The sequence below is a fragment of the Arvicanthis niloticus genome, chromosome 10 (genome assembly GCF_011762505.2).
Source record: "Arvicanthis niloticus isolate mArvNil1 chromosome 10, mArvNil1.pat.X, whole genome shotgun sequence".
NCBI lineage: Eukaryota > Metazoa > Chordata > Mammalia > Rodentia > Muridae > Arvicanthis > Arvicanthis niloticus.
In genome coordinates this window covers 11,047,818-11,068,894 of record NC_047667.1, presented here as the reverse complement: position 1 = coordinate 11,068,894, position 21,077 = coordinate 11,047,818, and the positions used below count along the sequence as shown (strand labels likewise).

General features: G+C 43.1%; 1 protein-coding gene across 4 annotated transcripts in view; it reads left to right on the top strand.

Moving 5' to 3' along the window:
• Positions 1–254: 254 nt before the first annotated feature.
• Insig2 (insulin induced gene 2) overlaps positions 255–21,077 on the top strand; it is a 28,309-nt gene continuing 7,486 nt past the window's right edge. For 3 of the 4 annotated variants that reach the window (XM_076941050.1, XM_076941049.1, XM_076941048.1), the window contains exons 1-2: positions 255–392; positions 13,485–13,863. In XM_076941050.1, coding sequence (XP_076797165.1) covers positions 13,620–13,863 — 244 coding nt within the window. In that variant the 5' untranslated portion in view covers positions 255–392; positions 13,485–13,619. Of the gene's footprint in view, positions 393–4,868; positions 5,224–13,484; positions 13,864–21,077 lie in introns of those variants that run through there. The other variant, XM_034513276.2, reaches the window with a different exon arrangement.

Genomic DNA, 21,077 nt, shown 5'->3' with positions numbered 1-21,077 from the left:
CATTCAAAGTCTTTTGAAGTTGTTGAACCCCAACTTAACTCTCAACCCTTTAGCTGAATCAACAGTGTTGGTCCACTGAACTTCCCTGGCTCAGAACTTGAAAGCCACTTCCACTCAGTTCTTTTCGTCACTTTCACATAAGGGGTCAGTTAGCTCTGCCAGTTCTGTGACCTCTGCCATTGCCTCAGTAAATGCTTGCACCATCTCCCAGCTGACACCTGCAATCCTGCCTTCCTACATCCTCCGCCATTGGTCACCTTCCACACCAATCCGGATTAAAACAGGACATGTCTTATCTCAATGGGAGTTCTCCATTTACTTGTGTCTGTTTATGTGAGGTGGACTGGTTTGCTTTATTGACATCTCTGATTCCCTAGACGAATTTATTGAAGGTAAGTGCTCTGTCTCATTTATTTCTGTGTCCCAGTGAGTTTCTAACTGTTACTGTATGCAACTGTTGACAGGGCTGTACAGAGTGGCTAAGAACACAGGCATTGAACACAGGCATTGAACAGATGTGTGTTGAATTTCTGTCTCCTCTTCTATTTTACTGCCAAATGAAGCTAGACAGTGCTTCTGAATTCTGTCTGCATTAGGGTTTCTTTAAGAGTATATTAGGATTATATAAGAACTTTATTGAAAAGGGCCCAGGTCTGTCCTTCAGCGCAATTAAACTGAAATACATAGAGAGTACAGCTTGGGTTCTAGAAAGATGTCATACACAGGACACACATTACTTTAATAAATTTACAGGTGGTTCTAATCTACAGTTAGGGTTGAGAACTACTCAGGTGTCTAATTCAAAGGGTTTAGGATGCATGATGTAAAAGTAAATTTAAGGGCTGCCGAGATGGATCAGTAGTACAGTCCTTGCCACAGAAGCGTGAATGAATCAACCATATAAAACCTGGGGACGGTGGCATGTACTTGTAATCTCAGTCCTGAGAAGACAGAAACAGGAGGATCCTTGGGGCTTGCTGGCCAGCCGGGGGAGCCAAGGTCATGAGCTTCAGGTTGAGTGAGAGACCTTGCCTCAAAAATAAGGTGGGGTGAAAATGATGAGAAAGACACCAAGTATCACTTCTTGGCTACACACACACACACACACATACCACAGTACCTGACACACAATACAAGGCCAATCATGATGCTAATATACAGTCTTCAGTTGTAGCTTTTCCCATCTCTGATTAGTATCCTCCTTCCCTCTTCTGTCCACTCGCCCTTGAGACTCTGCCTTTCTGCTCACTCTGGGAACATACTGAGCTCCCAGCTATCGTATCTTCATAGCTGTTCTTCAGGCTGCCCTCCTCAGATCCCTCACACAGTTTTCAACTCTGACTTGAAATCCAATTTTGTCTCCAAGTATCTCTGCTCATTCAAGGTACATCTTTTTAGCACTTGTGGTTTGAATGTGCAGTATCTCCCCTGAGGGCCCACATGTTTGGACACTGTTTCTAGCTGCTGGTGGCATTTAGGTAGTGGAGGCCTGCTGGAGAAAGTTGGTCACTTGGTTGAGCCTTGAAGATTTATAGTTAAGTTTCATTTCCTGTTCATTCTCCAATACGATCAGCAGACTTATGCTCCCGTCCCCTTGTCTTCCTCGCCATGACAGACTGCAGCCTTTCTTATGTCATGATCTAAAATAAACTCTTTTCCCCTCAAGTCATTTCCTGTCAGGTAATTTAGTCACAGTGACGAGAGAAATAACTAACATTGCTATTGTATATCGATTTAACCATTTATTGTGGTTCTCTCACTAGACTGTAAGTAGAAAGAGAGAGAGAGAGAGAGAGAGAGAGAGAGAGAGAGAGAGAGAGAGAGAGAATTTGTCCATTTACTTTCTTCCTACCGCCCAATGCCTGATGTCTGCTAGCTGTTCAGGTTACAGTTGTAGAAGGGATGAACTAAGAAATGATTTATCCTATGATCTCAAAGAGGCAAAATTTCTTTTCAGGCCCCTTAATTATATGTATCTGTGTTAGTCTGTTTTGTTTTGCTTGCTATATTAAGATACCTGGGACTGGGTCCTTTTTATAGAGAAGATTTTTACTTAGCTCATAGTTTTGGAAGGTCAGAGTCTAAGACACTTGGCCAGGCTGGTTGAGCCTGACAAGGGCCTTCTACCTATGAGACAGCATGGTAAACGGTATAGAGGAGACATATGTGAGAGGGCAGGAACTTGCTAAGAGGCAGGAGGCTTGCTCTTTTAATAACAAACTACTCTTTGATAACAAAACTACTCATACCAGTCATTATAATCACCCCATTCATGAGAGTGGAGTCCACATTGCATAACTGCTGTTTATTAGGCCACACCTACCTCTTAAAGGTTCTACTACAGTAGTTGATATCTCCACACTAGGGCAAATTTCCATAAACCTGGCATTAGAGAGGCTATAACCAAACCAAAGCAGTATTTCACATTAAAACCTCCAGGTTTGGTGATACAGGTACATGATCCCCAGGACCCCAGCACTTAGGAGGCAGAGGCTGAAGGATCTCTACCAGTCCAGGGCCAGCCCTGTCTACATAGTGAGTTTCAGGTCAGCCTCAGCTACACAGTGAGATCTTGACTCAATTATGACTACAAACAAAGAAACAAACAAAACTACCATAAAAGAAAGATAAGTTAGTTTCTAGTATTTGGGGTTCCAGTTACTGAATAAAAAAACTTGCCATACTCTTTGGTTTTAATATCTGGATGCTTTTAATTTGTGTAAGATTTCCAAGTGCCAGGTTCTCAAGAAACTTAGAATTAGGCTTACTGAAGTGTCAGCCCACATACAATCACTACTGTTAAGTCTGACAGTGTCTGCTAACTGCTCAAGTTGTAGTTGTAGAAGAGATACATGAACTTGTAAATGATTCATCCTATAATCTCAAAAAAGCAAAACTTCTTCCTGCTTTGCTTGCTTTACAGAAGTAACTGAAGCTTTTAGAGAAGTAAAAGCAGTCCAGTGACTTCTCTGGATGTTTGCTTATATTTAGCTACAGTGTTTGTCCTTTCTAATTTGCCCAGAGGTCTCTTTCACTGAAAGATCAAACAGTAAGTATTACTGGGGCAGGGCAGCAGCAGAACTATCAAATCCCTGATATTCCTAGTGATTAAAGGGACTTTAAAATCACCGGGTTCACTATTTCACTAAATATCTATAAAAAGAAAAACCTTGAAAAAAAAAAAAAAAAAAAAAAAAAAAAAGAACCGACTGGACCTGACTTCACATATGGTGTCAGTGCTGAGACACAACTGAGGTTTCAAAAAGTCTTCTTCAGCATTCCAGTGGCACAGAACCAACTTCAAAGCAAGCCAAAGTAAACATGATCTCACTGCCCTCTTAAGTCATAACCTGACATCAGTTTGTCTTGGATTTTAATGTTGCTGTGAAAAACAAATGCTTGGCAAAAGGATTTGAGGGAGGATGGTTTTTTTGGCTCCCATTAAGGAAGGACACAGGCTATCACGATAGGCAAGGCATGGTGGTGTGAGGTCACACTGACTGAACAGGCAAGAGACAGGAAACTGAGCGTCCTCTTTTCTATTCAGCTGAAGACCCCAATGGGGCTGCCCACATCCACATGCTTCTTTCTTTCTTTCCTGAAATGTCTCTAAGAACATCTTCTCAGACACACACCCAGAGGAGTTCCCAATCTCGCCAAGTTGACAAAGACAACCATCCCGTGTGTTCTTTTATTTCTCCTTATAAAACTCTTCATCTGTGCAGCACAATTAGCTTTCAATTACTATGTGTAAAAACCTGCAAGAATTAAATTTAAGAGCTAGGCAAAAACCATTAGAAATACGTGAAAAGTCATATTAGTACATGCTGAGACTTCTGGTCCAAGTTTAGTTTCTCTTATTTTTAAGAAATAAATGTGTTGATAAAATGGTCAGAAACCGTTAAAATGCATCTGATTGTTTGTTAGTTCAAAGTAAAAGAAAACAAAGGCATTTAATGAAATGACACTCTCTTGCTAAATTATAGCAGTTACTTTCAGCCCGTATTTCCTACAAAATACTCTCCTTCAGACAGATGTAATCAGACTACAACCATAATATATTTTTGGCTAAGCCCCGAAAAAGATGATATATGGTACAGCCCAGTTAGAGGAGGTAATCAAGAAAGACTTTGGTATTAGCCTTTAAAAACACTCTGTAGAGGAATGTAGTGGTGGACAGGGAAAATGATCAAAGTACATTGTATACATGTATGAAATTTTTCTTTAAAAAATATGAGCCCTTTTGGCGTTCATACAATGTATTTTCGTATTTACTCCCTACTTTCCTTGACACATCTCCCAGATTCACTCCACTTCCCCACTTGAACTTCCAAGTGCTTAAATTTTTCAAGGAAAACTTCTCTGTACCATTTTCCATCCACAACAACAGTTCATCTGCGCAATCTCCAAAGTGCACACTATCCACTTTCTAATGATTGGTTCCTGTTCTAAAAAGAAGGTCTTAGCTGGGCGTGGCGACGCACATCTTTGATCCCAGCACTGAGGAAGCGGAGGCAAGCAGCTCTCAGTGAGGCCAGCCTGGTCTACCTGGGTAGTTTCAGACCTGCTAAGGCTACATAGTGTGACCCTGTCTCAAGAAGGAAGTGCTTTAATTAAAAGCAGGTTTTGACAGTTAAGAGGTGACAAGGTCGCTTCTTCTTTGATGCAAATCTCTGGAGGGCCCGGCTGATAAAAAAAAAAAAGAGCTGCCTTTAATCCGAATTCAGAAAGGACACTTTGGAGGCACACGCCAAGGCGGGAAGAAGTTGCAAGCGAGAAAGGCAGAGCCCGTCTTCGAGTTCGCAACTGCGGCCCACGCAGAGGGTGGAGTCTCGGGCTGCGCGTGCGTGCGTGCGTGCGTGCGGGCGCGCACGATTCCCTCACTCCGCCCACAGAGTCCAGGCGCCCGTCAGAACCCTGGACTACCGAGGCCACCAACAACAGCTGATTCCACAGCCTCTCCTCCCAGACAAGGTCCCCGCCTCCTTCCAGCCCGAAGTTTCCCCGCACACCGGAAGTCCTTTTGCCCGGTCCCTGTCGAGCGGAGACCGTGCGCCCAGCAGCAACCGGAAGCTCCTTTGCCCCTACCGTCAGCGCGTAGCGCCCCGGCCGCGCAGGCGCAGTGCGGCTCAGGCGGAGCTGTGGGAGGGGAGTAGGTCCGGGGGCTGGTCCCTGAAGATGGCGGAGGCGGGGGTGAACTGGGGGTCTCCCGGCAGAGCTCAGGTGAGCTTATGTGGAGGGGGACGGCTCGAGGACGGCGGTGGCTTTCGGGAGGAGGAGCTGTTTATGCTGTGACGTTGCAGGCTGGATATTCCTCCTAGCAGGTGTTGGGGGATCCCGGACCCGCAGGTGGGGCCTGCTGGGTGAGGGGTCCCGGCTTACCTGGGAGAGGTCAGCGAGATCTAGAAGGGGACAGTGGGCCCATAGTGGGGCAGGCTTTAGGGAGTGCCGAGGTCCCAGGACAGTGGAAGACTGTCAGAGTGGAAGAAGGTTGGAGGACGGCGGAAAGGGCGACCCTGGAGGTCTGCGTGGGGACAGAGATGGGCCAGCTGTCCAGTGCACACCTGACAGGACTTGGGTGCCTTGCAGAATGGGAGAAAGACTCGGACTCGTATGGGAGATGGTACATAACCGTAGTAAGTTTAGGATCTACCGAAAGAAGAGGACTCCCGAGGTGAAGAGTAGGGGTTTTGGATCAGACGTGAAATACCTTTTAGGTATATGTAATCAGTGGGTGCAGCCAAAGAGCTGTTGCCAGGGCCTAGAAGTCGGTTGGTGATAGTAATTGAGGTTTTAGCGTCATTCCGTGGGGATGCGCTGTCTGGTAAAGGAAAACAGTGCTTAAAACAGTGCTTTGCTGAGGATGGGGTTAGGGACGTGAAATGTGTTAAAAGTTAAGTGAAAAGTTGTTCCCGGCTGGTGTTAGCTGTGTAACTGGGTGAAAAAGATATGCTGCAGTGTTTGCTGTTCTGTAGGACTGATGAGGGAATTCTTGGAGAAAGAACAAATTGAATTGACAGTTGACACACTGAAGTCGGCTACCTCGGTGTCGCAGGGAAGCCGACCACCACAATGAAGGACAGTCTCCAGTTCTGGGTTAAAAAAAAAAAAAAAAAAAAGAAGAAGAAGAAGGCGGCTTCCATGCGTGGCTCCAGCCTCACCCTCAGCTTTGGGGTTTGGCCCTGATAGTGAACCACTGAATGAAAATGAATAAAGGGGTGTCCTCTATTAATTAACGTCCTATAGGGAAAAACAACTGATGTTTTCGTCTTCCATCCTTTTTTCTGGATTTGTAACCTGTGATATTATCTGTTTTCATAGTACTCAGCTCACATCTCTTATGCAATGACCAATCTGTGAATCATTTCTATTTGGGGAAAGTTGTTGCTTTTTAAACTGATAATTGTGTTTTAGACAGAGACGCTGAAAAGGAAAAGATAATGTGTAGTTCAGTAAAAACAGTGTTTGCATTGTTTCTAGAAAATTATCACCAGACAGTAGAGTAACATTTTTTAAGGACTAAGCTTTCTGTTTAAAGCAGTAAGCTGTGTGACTGTTGCTTGCTTAATCTTTTCTGGGTTTGGGTTTTAATGTGTAGAGAGAAGAGCTTCAGTGTATTGAGCAAATGCATTTTTTCTTCCTAGAGTTCTAATGCACCTTTTGAGAGTCATATCTGTGTGCTTTTATTTAAGGAGGGTTAAACCATGTCATTGAATTGTGCTTTTGTAGTGCTGATGTTTATTCTGTTTTGTGAATGCCATTCTAATGAGCATAGCATTCGTTGGAAAAAAAAAAGGGGGGGCGGTAGTAATTTGACATCATTATTTGGAGATGTATCTGACCCAGTCTCTTAAGAGAGATTCATCTGAGAATGCAAGCTTACCAATGTGACCACTAGTAATTGAAAAATGAATAATCCTGTTTGCTTCCAACCAAATGGTTCTTAAATTACTAGATTTAAACCAGGTGCGATGGTGCATGGTGGAAATCCCAGTGCTTGAGAAGTAGAGGCAGGAGAATCATAAGTTCATCCTTGGCTATATATTGAGATTGAGGTCAAAGACCTAGGACCCCAACCCCCCCCCCCCAAAAAAAGCCTACATTCCAACTAGTTTTTAAATTAACTATATTTCATTTCTGTATTTCTTCAAATGCTTATTACCTGTAAGCATTATTTTGATGGTGAACATAAGCCTGGATTTACTTGTACGCTAGAATTACTTAGGCCTCTTTTCTGTCTAAAAGTAATGGTGTGGATCCATTAGCATTAAGTCACATAGGTGTTTTTTCCAGCTTTGATAATTTGTCATTGATCTAGTTAAACTACAAAACCTTTTTCTGTATTCATCCATGCACTTTATGGAAACTGTAGCTCAGGGCTCAAGGTAGAATACTTACTGCATGTCTTCTTGTAAAGTTTTCTCTTAAATTGTAGGAAGCATTGTTTTGGAGTTACTAGTTCATGAGGACCTTAAAAACAGTTTCCTGTGCAATACCTACAATGTTTGTATGGTGTTTGTGCAGGGAGGTGGAAGGAACTCTGTTCATAGAGACGAAGTGGTTGGCCCAGACGGCTTCCTGGTAACAACTTGGCCATCTTGGAAGGTTAAGCTAGGTTTGGTGGCTCAAGTCTGTAATCCCCTCACTCTCAGAACAAGGAAGGAGAATGAAGAGATTTGAGGCCAGCCTTAACTACATAAGTGAAATCCTGTTTCAAACAACAAAAGAAAATGGCATATTAGCCTATCTGATTTTGTACAGTGGAAATTAAAAACACCTGCATATTTATTACCATTGACTCGTTAGGAGCCATTGAGGAATTATGGTTACATTTTTTTTTTTTTTTTTACGATCTAAGTTTTTTTTGTTTTGTTTTGTTTTTTGTTTTTTGTTTTTCGAGACAGGGTTTCTCTGTGTAGCCCTGGCTGTCCTGGAACTCACTCTGTAGACCAGGCTGGCCTCGAACTCAGAAATCCGCCTGCCTCTGCCTCCCAAGTGCTGGAATTAAAGGCGTGTGCCACCACCGCCTGGCTTCTAAGTTTTTTTTAATAAGATTAAAAATTTTAGAGAACCTAATTTCATTTTGATGTAAGAATAATACTTAAAAAGATAGCTATATTTGTTTTAAGACACTGTTGATAGCTACAGAATCTTTAAAATAAATTGTGCTGTGTTTGTTCCCAGAGCCTCTAAGATACCCCACTATTCTAGTTAGTGCTGAGATTATAAATGCGTTTTTAACTTTATTTAAAAAATTTTTTAATTTACTATATACCCCACTATTCTAGTTAGTGCTGAGATTATAAATGCGTTTTTAACTTTATTTAAAAAATTTTTTAATTTACTATATACCCCACTATTCTAGTTAATGCTGAGATTATAAATGCGTTTTTAACTTTATTTAAAAAAAATTTAATTTACTATGACTGACCATGTGTATGTGTGGCGGGGAGGGTTGCAAGAGACAGCACACATGCGGAAGCCAGAGGGCAGCTTTGAGAAGTTAAATCTCTCTTTCCGCCTCGGGATTCTGAGATCTGACTCAGGCTTGTATCGAAGGCTCCTTTACTCTCAGAGCCGTCTCCCCAGCCCACATGGTTTTCTTTGGAAAGGAACTTCACTGTTGTCTAGGAGGTGCTTTTCTGGAATTTCCTATGTGTTTAACCAACCAGGCTATTGTACATGCTTACTGTTGTGGTAAGAGGACCCAGAAATGACTTCTCCTTCCCCAGATCTAGTTTTCTGTTTTGTTTTGAGTCAGTGTCTCATGTATCCTTGGCTAGCTTTGAACTTACTGTGTAGCTGAAGACAGCCTTGAATTCCAGATCTTCCTGTCTCCACCTCCCACTTGCTGGAATTACATCCCTGCCCCACTGTGCACACTATAGTAATTCTTTCCTTATCTTGTCAAGTCACCTGAAGACTGTGTGTGTGTGTGTGACAATATTAAAGTGACTGAGAGAACTATTAGACTGTGTGTGTGTGACAATATTAAAGTGACTGACAGAACTATTAGACTGTGTGTGTGTGACAATATTAAAGTGACTGACAGAACTATTAGGTTGATTGGGCCGCCTGCATCTCTCAGCCTGTCCGTCCAACCCTCTCTTCCTCCTCTTCCTCCTCTTCCTCCTCCTCCTCTTCCTCCTCTTCCTCCTCTTCCTCCTCTTCCTCCTCTTCCTCCTCTTCCTCCTCTTCCTCCTCTTCCTCCTCTTCCTCCTCCTCCTCTTCCTCCTCCTCCTCTTCCTCCTCCTCCTCCTCCTCTTCTTCCTCCTCCTCTTCTTCCTCCTCCTCCTCCTCCTCTTCTTCTTCCTCCTCCTCTTCCTCCTCCTCCTCTTCCTCTTCCTCCTCTTCCTTCTCTTCCTCCTCCTCCTCCTCCTCCTCCTCCTCCTCTTCTTCTTCCTCCTCCTCTTCCTCTTCCTCCTCTTCCTTCTCTTCCTCCTCCTCTTCCTTCTTTTTATTTTGTTTTTCTCACAGGGTCTCAGTAGCCCAGGCTGGTTGAAATTTACTGTGTAGCCCCAGGCTGGTTGAAATTTACTGTGTAGCCCAATCCGACATAGAATTTGGAGGTGCTCCTTCTCAGCAGGTTTGGGCCACTACACCTTATCTGGTTGACGTTGGATACTGAAATTTTTTGAGTACGTGTGTGAACTCTGAAAAAAAATGCACACATACACATTTTTGTTTTTCCTTTGCATGAAGCTCAAATATAGCCTGGAATAGATAGTCTCCTGGCTCCCTTCCAGTCCTAAAATTTTAGGACATTGTAGCCTTTATTTTTGTCCCTGGTAATTATGTATCATTGTGCTATGATATAACCACACTTAGTCTTTTGGTTCTGCTTCAAATAAACATGAAACAAATGCTGTGTTATTTTAAAAGGAAACTTGTGGGGGGTGAAGTGGGAAACTGAAGAAGGGCTGCCAGGAAAGGTCAAATAAACAGCAGCAGGAGAAAACACAAATAAACAGCCCAAAATGTCTTCAGTAGACCAGCAGAATGAAGAAAGAAGTCTCCAGCAGTCAGCAGCTCCATTGGAGGACAGAACCTCCCCCAGGGCGGTTAGAAATACTTTGGGTACAATTTTGGGCATCACAAGTGGGGGAGGCCTGCATTTAGTGGGTAGGAGCCCGGGATGCTAAATAATATGTGGGAGCGCTCAGAACAGTTTCCATCTAGCAAGGGGTGCTCTGACCTAAGTGCCAAGGCATCTCTGACAGACTCTGACCAGTTATCTTAGGAGATAGATGAGACTAGTTTATTAAAGCTATTTACCCTTCTAAAAATACTGTTGAACTGAAGTTATATGTTGCTGTTCTGCTTTGGAAAAATGCACAGACAGAACAAGTGGTTTCTTGATTTTATTACTCATGCTCTGTGGAAGGGTAGGATAGCTGTGCCTACATAGTCAAGGAAGCAGGGCCCACTACTGGTGTCATGCAATATGTAAGGGAGCTGTTTGAGGTATTCTGTTTGTTTGTTACTATTTTATACTTTAAAGCATCTTTTCCACACTGATATATTTATGTTTTTATTGCATAGGGCTGGGAGATGGTTCAGTGAGTAAAAATCAAATCCTGGGTTTGGTTCTTAGCACTGCACAAACCAGATTTGGTAGCACATATAATCTCAGCTCTAAGAGTAGGGGTTACATTTAGAAGGGATTGGTGGAAGTGGGAGGGTCTAAAGTTTAAGATCTATCTACCTTGACCAGCTGGTGAAACCCTTAGAAAAGCCTGTTGTTTAAGTGTTCATTAAATGGTATTGAAAATTATGGGTTTTCATATTTCGTAATAGCTATTTCTTTAAAAGTTTCTTACTACATTTATTCTTTGTATCTGTGTGTCTATGTGTGTACTTGCACATGTGGGCATGCACATGCCATAATATGTGTGTAGAGCCCAGAAGACAACATGCAGGAGCTGATTCTTTCTGTCTACCATATGGGTTCTGGGAATCAAACTCAAGTCATCAGCCTTGGTGACAAGCCCCTTTACCTACTGAGATATCTTGCTGGGCCCATATGGCTATGGACCATATATAAGCACTCTTCTGAAATTTAGGCGTTGAGTTTTTTTTTTCTAAAATTTGCATTTAAGGTAGTTTGAGAAGTAGACATTTAAAAGGCATGATTACATGATTAGGTTCTAGATTTACCTTTCCAAGGACTGCTGAGCCCAGAGAGTTTGATCCTAGAGGAATGAACCTGGCTTAAGCTATGTGGAGCAGCTACTCCTGTGTGCTAAGCAGGAAGCTTGCTGCATGGAAAGATACAGTGGAGAGCTAATGGGTGAATAAGACTGACATAAAGTTTATATCCTATAAAGCAGCTCCACAGATAATTACAAGCTGGCTATTAGAGGTTCTGTCTGTGTGAGATGGCTCAGCGGGTAAAGCTAAGTCTGTCAACCAGAGTTCGGTCCCCTAGGACCCACATGGTGGAAGACGAGAACTGACTTCCACTAGTTGTTCTCTGACCTCCACACGTGAACTATGGCAAGCTCGTCCACTCACATATGTGTATATAAAATGAACTTCATTCAAGTAAAATGTTTGAGGATCCACAAGCCATACCCCTTAGGTACTGACTTACAGATATGCCCAGGATGTAGTGAAGGAGTTGTGTAGTAGATGTGGTGTAGTTGAGTAAGACAAAACTAGATGACAGAAGAGATGCCTACTTGGTGTTTTCACGTTTCAAACCTGTTAGTATGTATTGGGAACAAGGACCTGGCATTTTGAGAAGCTTACGGTCATGCTGAGAGCAAGGGAGCTGAACAATGGATTTGATTCAAACCATGCTTCTTGCTAAGTGCATAGACTATAGCATAGACTAAGTGCCCTTTCTATGCTTGCTTCACTTATAATATACTTAGCTTCAGGGTTGTTGCTGTTATTATTACTGTCTTTATTTTAGTTTTTGAAACAGTATCACTATACAGCCCAGGCTGGTCTTGAATTCTGTATCTTCCTACTTAGACCTACAAAGTGCTGGGATTACAGATGTGCACCACCACACCATCCTCTTGGTGATATCATGAGGATTTAATGAGTTGCCCATGTCAAGTTGCCCATGCCATGCTTGGAAAAGTACAAGCAAAGGCTTGTTACTTATCTTTAACACACACCAAGGGTTGCTGCATTAGCTGATTAATTTGTGTTACTGCAAGGAAATACTGAAAGCACGCTGACTTTGTAAAGAGAACAAGTTTGTTTTATTCAGCACTCTGGACATTCAAGGGTGTGACGAGTTAGCATCATCTGTGCTCAGGTGGGGACCTTAGTGGGTGGCATGAGTGTGGTTGAGAAGGTCAGATCGCACTACCAGATAGGAAACAGAGGGTCTGGGATCCCACAGTCTCTTCCCTCCCAGGACAGTGCCCCCAACTAGCCTAAGAACATTCTGTTGATGTGTGTGTCTCCTCCCTTTTGAAAGATGTCTTATAGCCCAGGTTGGCCTCTACCTTTCTGTGTAGTTGAGGGTGACCTTGAATTCTTGATCATTGTTATAAGAATGTACCAAATCCCCACCTACCCCACCTTCACCTCTAGGTTAGATCCTACCTCTTCCCAGTCTCATCTCCCAACATCTCCACAGGGAGCCCTAAACTGACAACATAGCAGTCTCTTGAGGAGATCCCAGCTGGACCCCAGCAATCAGTTTAGTTAGAGGAGTAAATGAACCCCCAGGCTGACCCTCAAAGGTGGTCAATGGGTTGTGCTGCATTCTCTTGGTGCTTTTCTTCTGCTTCCTCTACTGGCACAGTGGCACAGTGCATGCCCGAGGTAGACAGTGGATATCTGCCTTAGTCCTCTTCCACTGTGGTTTTGAGACAGAGCCAGGCCAGCCAGTGAGCCTGAGGGATCCTGTTGTCTCTCTGTCTCCACCACTGGTATCACAGGTGCAGCACACCTGGATTTTTTATGTAAGAGCTTGGATCAGATTCAGGTCCTTATGCTTGTGCTGTAAGCACTTTACTAACTGAGCTTTCATCTCAGACCCTGTTGCAGACGACTTCCTCTTTGTAAAGATTTGTGTGTGTTTTATATTTATGATTGTTTTGCCTCCACATATGTATGTGTATCACATGCATGCCTGGTGTTCACAGAGCCCAGAAGATGGCATTATTTCCCCTGGAACTAGAGCTACCGGCATGTGTGAGCTGTCCTGTGGGGGCTGGGAGCCTAGGTCTTCTGCGTGACCTCTTACTACTGAGCCACCTCTCTAGCTCTGGCTGAGGTCCCTTCAGTCCCTTGTCACTTGTTGTGTCATAGTAAATACACTTGCAACAGTTACTTTTTATTTTTTTTTTTACAACATGCATATAAAGGCTTCTTGAAGGATTTTCTTAATGGAGTAAATAATTTAAATAAATTACTGTGCAAATTCATTGTTTGATTCTGTTTCTGCTAGTACTGAAGTGTGAAAACTTGTGCAGTCGTATATCAGGCCTATGCTGATTCTTTATTTTTATCTCTTGTAGGATTTCTGGTAGGTCTCACGTTCAGACAAGATGTGGCGCCATTGAAACATTGGTCTCCTTCAATTCACAGTTTACCTTTTTCACTGGGAAGCCTCATTTTATTTTAAGGCTTAGGCCTACTGAACTTATGAAACCATGGCGGAAGGAGAGACGGAGTCACCTCGGCCTAAAAAGTGTGGCCCATACATTTCCTCTGTCACCAGCCAGAATGTGAACGTGGTGATCCGAGGGGTGGTACTCTTCTTCATTGGAGTCTTCCTTGCATTAGTTTTGAATTTGCTTCAGATTCAGAGAAACGTGACACTTTTTCCACCAGATGTGATCACAAGCATCTTTTCATCTGCCTGGTGGGTTCCACCGTGCTGCGGCACAGCCTCAGGTATGTGTGAGTCATTTCTGTGTGGCTTACATGTGAATAAGGTACTGCTTAAGTAACAAATGTGTATTTGTATGTGTGGGGGGGAGTTGCACATGTGGGCGGGTTTGCATGGATGTATGTGTGCCTGCATGTCAAAGCCAGAGGTCAGTGTTGCCCCTCTTCCTCAATTATTCTCTAAGTTATTTTTTGAGACAGTCTCTTACTAAACCTGGGTACCACTAACTGGGTAGACTAGCTGGTCATTGAGCTCCAGGGTCCAGCCTGTCTTCACCTCTCCAGCATTGGGATTACATGTGTTTGTCACCACAGTGACTGTATAATAGATGTGAGGATCTGGATTGAGGTCTTCATGCTTTTGTGGAAAGCAATTTACTCCCCACCCCCACCCCCACCTTTCCGAGGATATAGTTAAATAGAGCTCAGTGGACCTCTGTGAATGAAGTTTAGTGTGCTTGGTGTCACGTAGTGTCCCCCAACACCCCAACAGTGGCATCTCTGTCATTCCCAGGCTCTCTTATGCCCTCATTCCTTTGTATCGATGCTTCAGGCTGCAGTAGCTGTGCTTCCTGTCCTCCAGGCTCATCTCTGCCTGGACTCAACCAGTAGGCACTCTCAGTGCCTGATTCCTGCACCTTTAAAGTTTAGCCATAAAACCAATTCTCATGGGGGTGAAGCATTTAACATCTTTTTTTTCTCACTTCATCTACATCTTATTCTAAGTTATTTTGATAATATTCACTGCTGTTTAAGTGTTTTGATGTAAGGGCTATAATTTTGTTTGAAGCAGACACAGACTTAATAAGTAGAATAATTTTATTCAAGTTGAAAACTTGATGTTGTATTTTTAGAATTTTGTGTATGCTTTTGTCCTTGCTGCCTGGTTTTAAATGTAGCAGAAGAATAATAAATACTTGACATGATGAGGTAGACTGTCTTTACATAAATCCTGATAGTCCTCGTAGTGACTTTGACCATTCTCAATAATGGACAGTTGATGGTTAAGTGGAACATGGCCTGATGTTCAAATGATGCTGAGCTTCTGTAATGGACAGCTTTTAGTTGTGTCTAATACCAAGGTCAATGGGTCAACCCTGCTTTATATAACAAGTAATAGAAGGTAGTCATAGCCGTGTGGGAGAAGATGATTATAATTCTGACTGTGTATGCTTAGTGTACATGAATACCTCACGACACAGCACAGGTACTTTTGTCCTACACCCTAGAGCTAGAGGTTGCAGGCATGTCTGTCCAAAGCTGAGGTTGACTTGTAGGATATCATCAAGTCATTTTGTGAAACCTGCTGGACAGTAATGTAACCCTGCTACATGGACAGATGGATATTGTTGCAGTCAGATTCCATATGGCTTAGATAGCTCTGTCAATCGATTGGAGCCCTTAAATTAAGAGAAGTCACCACTGCCTTGTTCCCCAGGGTTATCATTCTCTAGGAAGTAGTCCAGATAGACAAGCGAACTTATTCTTTGCTGTATCTGCAAATCTGCCTGTATTTTCCTTTACTTAAACTCAGAAGAGAAAACGATTCCTAGTAGCTGCTAGTTCTTTTAACCCCTTCTAGATGCAGCTTAGTCTGCATCCTCCTGACTTAGGTTCTTAGACCACACCAGGGTCTCCAGATTCATCACTTTACTATAAAGGAACAGGAGTCACCTGTCCCTATAGTGGGGTCCTGGGAAGATGGTGGCTTCTTGGGGTATTGCTGGGGAAGTTTCACAAGCTTCTGTGGATTAGTCTCCTTTTTTTTTCATCTTTCTTTTCTTTCCTTTTCTTTTTTCCCTTTTTGTCTTTTCCTCCTCTTCCTCCTTTTTTATTTTTCTAAGAGGATGTTTTGGAGAAGTTCTGTAATTTTTTTTTATTAAAATATGATTGTTTTCCCTCTTCTCTATCCTTCCTCTAGCCCTGCCTTACTCTCTCAGTTTCATGGCCCCTATTTCTTTGGTACTTTACTCCCCCCCACACACACATATACTAAATATATAAACACAACTTGTTTTGTTCACATGTTATTTGCATATGTATATATTTCAAGTAAATACAAGATTTGTATTAACTCTTTGAGAATTTCATACTATGGAATTTTGCTCTTTGTTCTGAGATAGGGTTCCACTGTGTAACTCTGACCTGGAACACATAATGCAGGCCAGGCTAGCCAAACTCTTCAGAGATCCACCTCCCTTCACGTCGAGTACTGAGGTTAAAGCCTGGGTCCCATAGCCGTCACATGTAATCCATTTTGATTATCATTCACTTCCTACTCTTGCCTTTTCCCCTTCTTCATCCCAGCTTCACATCTCCACTCTTGACCCCTCTTTTTAAATCTCTGAGTCCAAGGACAATTTGTGCTTCCTATATAACAATCCAATGATAGTGGCTGACCTGCTTGGGGCCACATGCTTAAAGAAAACTGGTTCTCTTGCAACTGTCCTTGGCTCTTCAGTTAGGGAAACTGTTTCCTGCTCTGTGCTGGACTGTTGACTGTTGACAGGCTTCACAATATGTAGGCTGCCACAGCTGCCGGGAGTCATTAGTGCGGCAGCCCTGTGACGCCTAAAAGATAGGCTCACCAGGTCCTCCCGACCACTGGTGCTCACAGTCTCTCCACCCTGACTTCTCTGATAGTTCCTAAGTCTTGGAGTGAGGGGCCATTTGTGGCTAAGCACTCCACAGATACTCTGCTCTTTTTTTGTGTTAACTGCCATCCACTGCACAGTGAAACCTCCAATGAGAAGTGGCAGCTGTGCTAAGTCTGTGGCCACAGCGATGCAGGTTTACAGGGCAGCTTGATAGGATGTCCACTTAGCAAAATAACAGTAGTAGGTCCAGCCCTGGGCCAGCCACCAGCTCTGCACTCTTGGTCAGATTGACATTCTAGGCAGGGGATCCCTGTACCATCCAGGCCACTGTCGCACTCATAGGCATATCTTACGGTGCCAGTCATTGCAGGGCAGGGCTCTCAGCCAGCTAGCTAGCATGGAGGAAGCTTTCCCGTCAGTACCAGCTTGGTTTCTCCATGCCTTGTAACTAAAGAGTGTGATGTATTCACCAGGAAGGTCTAAGCAAGCTTACCTAAGCTGGCATTGTCATGGACTCCCTTCTTTATATATGCGGTGCACCAGAGCTGGAGAGTCACCAAGGAGCCTTTATAAAGGATACCTTCTTATTGTCTTGTTATAGGTGAGAAATAAAATAATGCATCCCATGTTGGCCTCAAGCTCACTCTGTAGGTGAGACTGGTCTTGAACTTCTGATTATCCTGCGTTCATTTCCTGGGTGCTAGTACTGAGGTTTAACATTACCAGCTCTGAAGAATAAACACTTCAAAAGACAATTTCTGTGTTGTGGGCAAAAGAAGTAGAGAAGTTACCTCAAAAATTACAGGTAGGCAAGCCTGAGAAGGTCATTTAAAGGATCCTGCTAGTCCCACAGTTCTCACTCCTTTCCTAGAGAGGTCTCTGTCCTCACCAGTTCCCACCGTCCAAGGTGAGCCTACAGAGTTTATACTGTTCCACTGGTGTCTTGGCTCCAATCCCCTGGGCTTGGAGATTTTTTTTTTTCTACCTCGATTTTGACCTATCCCACTTCCCCACGTTCTGTTGAACTCTGGGATATAAGAATGATTGTTTCTGACGCAGAATGTGGTGACATGATTTTCCTGATTAGTTACCACTCTCAGGTTTAAAGCCTTCTTGTGACATTTTGTAATATTCTGACTCTTTCTGGACCCTAAGCTTCCCTTCATGCTCAAACCTTACAGTTTCCTGGTAATGCTGCTTGTTTGTAGCTGTGCCTTAGTCCCTTCAGGTGCCTCCCTCTGTTAGAGGGCTGTCTCCATGCTTCTGCCTGCAGGCTCCCTTGTATGGGAACTTTCTAGGCGGCCCAGTACCTCCCCTCTCCTCATGTGCAGAAACAGAGTAAGAACCCCTCAGTATCCTGTCAGTACTTAATCCAGCATTCAGTGGTGTCACTCACTTTGCCAACCTTCCCTCTCCTCATGTGCAGGAACAGAGTAAGAACCCCTCAGTATCCTGTCAGTACTTAATCCAGCATTCAGTGGTGTCACTCTCTTTGCCATGGAAGCACATCCTCTTGTTTAGTAATGTGTACATGTCTGTGCCCATGTGTGCCTGTGTGTTTGTGTGCACACATGTGCCAAAGGACAAGTTCAACTGTCACATCTCTGATGCCTTCTATTTTGGTGGTGGTGGTATTGTTTTGTTTTTGAGACAGTCTTTCTCACTGGCATGGAACTCAGCAAGTAGGATAGGCTGGCTGGCCAGCAAACCCCAGGAAGCTGCTTGTCTTTGCTTCTCAGTGCAAGGGGGGTTACAAGTATACACCACCATGCCGGTGTATATGTGTGTGTGTGTGTGTGTGTGTGTGTGTGTGTGTGTGTGTGTGTGAGAGAGAGAGAGAGAGAGAGAGAGAGAGAGAGAGAGAGAGAGAGAGAAAGAGAATGAGAATGAAGTAAATTCTAAAGATCAGACTCAGATCCTTGGGCTTACAGAGCAAGCACATTACCAATCCAGTCATCTCCCCAGCCCTCTTTAAATCTCTAGGAAGTATCAAGAGCCAGATACATTATAGGGCTTAAGTATCTGCTGAATGAAATCATGACCTGCCTCTGTTGTAGTCTCCCGTGGAAGTGTGTCTTGCTGAGTGCTGTGGTTTTCTTCAGGCCCCCTCGTTGTTAGATGTCTAATTTAACTGTGTTCCTTTTCCTGCCTCACTGCACTGAGCGCAGCACCCTGAGAGAGTGATGGCTTACTACCAGTGCTTCACAAACTCCTTTTGTCTTCACTCTTGGCAGACTGTTACTGGGAATCACTTAAAGATATCAGAAGACATGTGATTTTACATCAGAGAGCCATCTGATTAAGCAGGTTGCATTTGCATATGATTTTACACAGCATGATTTTAAGTCTCTTGTTTAAAAAAAAAATGGTGCAGAGAGAGAAGAGGAAGCCCAGACATACTCCACTGAGCTCTCAGACAGTGGAGCCTCACTGCACTGTGTATATTCCTCTCAGGCTCTGCCATGCCTTTATTTAAAGGAAAGAAAGAAAGACATATAATGGGAAGTGACAGGCTTCCCCAAATTCTCCCTCTCAGTGAGCAGCTGAGCACCATGCATACTCAACGGATTTGGGTTTTGTTTTTTTTTTTTTTTTTTTTTTTTTTTTTTTATTGGCAAATCCCAAGGTTGGCAGCATAGCCATTTAAATTCCTTCTTTGTGTTTTCACTTTCTCTTCTCAGTTGTCTCTCACTTGCACAGAAATGTAGTCAGTTTTACTTATTTACACCTTTGCACATACATGTCAGCATCTCTACGTGATAATTCTTTACCAATGGCATCAGCTGCTGAGGAAAATTGACTTGGAATGCCTGCTCTGGTTGAATTTTTTACTCAGGCACAGGCAAACAGGAGAAAGATGGCAGGGGTTGAGGATAAATTAATTGATATATAGGTAGATAGTAGATGATAATAGATAGTGGATGGGTGGATGGTAGATGACAGACAGACAGGTGATAGGTAGGTAGGTGTATCAATATAAGTATGCATCTATGTATGTGTATGCATTTATTATACAGAGAATCAGGGAATGACAAATGAGCTGTTTTGTGACCCCCCTTGAGGAAAAAATACCATTTAGACATGTTTCAATTATTAGGCATGCTTGTCACTTTAATCATGTAGAAATTTGAAATGCTGTCACTTAAACCAATGGGATTTTTCAGTATTGTGTTTTAAACAGGACCATAATGAGGGATTTCTTTGTGTGTGTGCATGTGTCTCTTCGTGTGTGTATATAGAGGCCAGAGGACGCCCTCGGTTGTCCCTCCTCAGGCACAGTCCACCTTAAGTTTTCTTGTTTCAGTTTGCACTCAGTTCCTTGGGCTTGCAAGGCAAGCATTTCACAGACTGAGCCATCACCCAGACCCTGAAACTTACACATTTTAGCAGCCATTGGATCTCTGTGTTGCTGTGATTTGTCACTGGTGTCAGGATGATGGCCTGTGAGCCATCTATAGTCACCAGAGCTAAGGTGAAAAAACCACAGAGCTCCAGTCTCATGTCTAGGTAGAAGTAGCCTGGTTGTCTCTTCCCCATGCTGTTCCATTGCTCTGCGTGCCTGTGGTTTGTAATACTAATTGTTTTCCAGTTTTCTTTTTCTTCTTTACCCTTTAAATTTTATATTTAAAATTTAAAAGGATGTGTGTTTTTGTGGAGAGATGGTGTAACAGTTAAGAGTGTTTAATGTTCTTTTAGAGAACCTGACCTAAGTTTGTTTCTTAGCACCCATATTTGGGTGGCTTACCACCTCCTGTAATTCTGGGGATCTTATGTCTTCTAGCCTTCATGGGCACCCAAATGCACTTGCAAATACTAGCAGGCATACATGTATATGTAGACACAAATTTAATAAATAATTTTTAGCAAATCAATAAATTTTCTTCTGGGCTTGGGAGAAAGGTCAGTCAGTGAGGTGCTTTCCTTGTTAGCATTGGTTTGACCTCTCAGAACTCACATTCAAAACAAAAGAGAGGTAAGGAAGGGGAAAGGGGCAGGAGGGAAGAAAGAAAAAAAGCTAGGCAAGGGGGTGCCTGTGTGTAATCCAGTGCAGAAGAGATGGGTGCCGCTGGGTCTCTGGAGCTTTACTGGGCTGCCAATCAAGCTGACTTGGTGAGTTCAGGTCATCGAGAAATCCAGGCAACACAGTGGGTGGTAGCTGGACAATGACACCCTAGCTTGTTCTTTGGCCTCTACGTGGCTCTGTGAACACATTCAGAAACATGCACAGAGTATACACAGAAATTTTATGTCTTTGTTAAGTATTTAAGTTCAGGATAGACAGAATAGTTTAGGTCTTAGTCATGGATATCTTGGTGGTCAAGAATATTGATTCTCAAACCAAGAGCTGTCCCTGAGATGGCCTCTCCTTACCTTTTAACAGCAGACTTACATATTATCTGTAAATTTGTAGGACTTTCATTTGTTTTTAACACAGTGATCTGACTATATGTTAAGTAGACTAACCTGACTTTGAACTCAGAGATCTGCCTGCCTTTTCCTCCAGTGTTAGGAATAAAGGTGTGCACTGCTTTATCTAGCAAATTTTGTAATTCTCACCATGTCCTTCCTTCTTTCTGTGTGTAGACCGAATTGTACCTGTAGCCTTTTGTTTTCAGAGAGGTT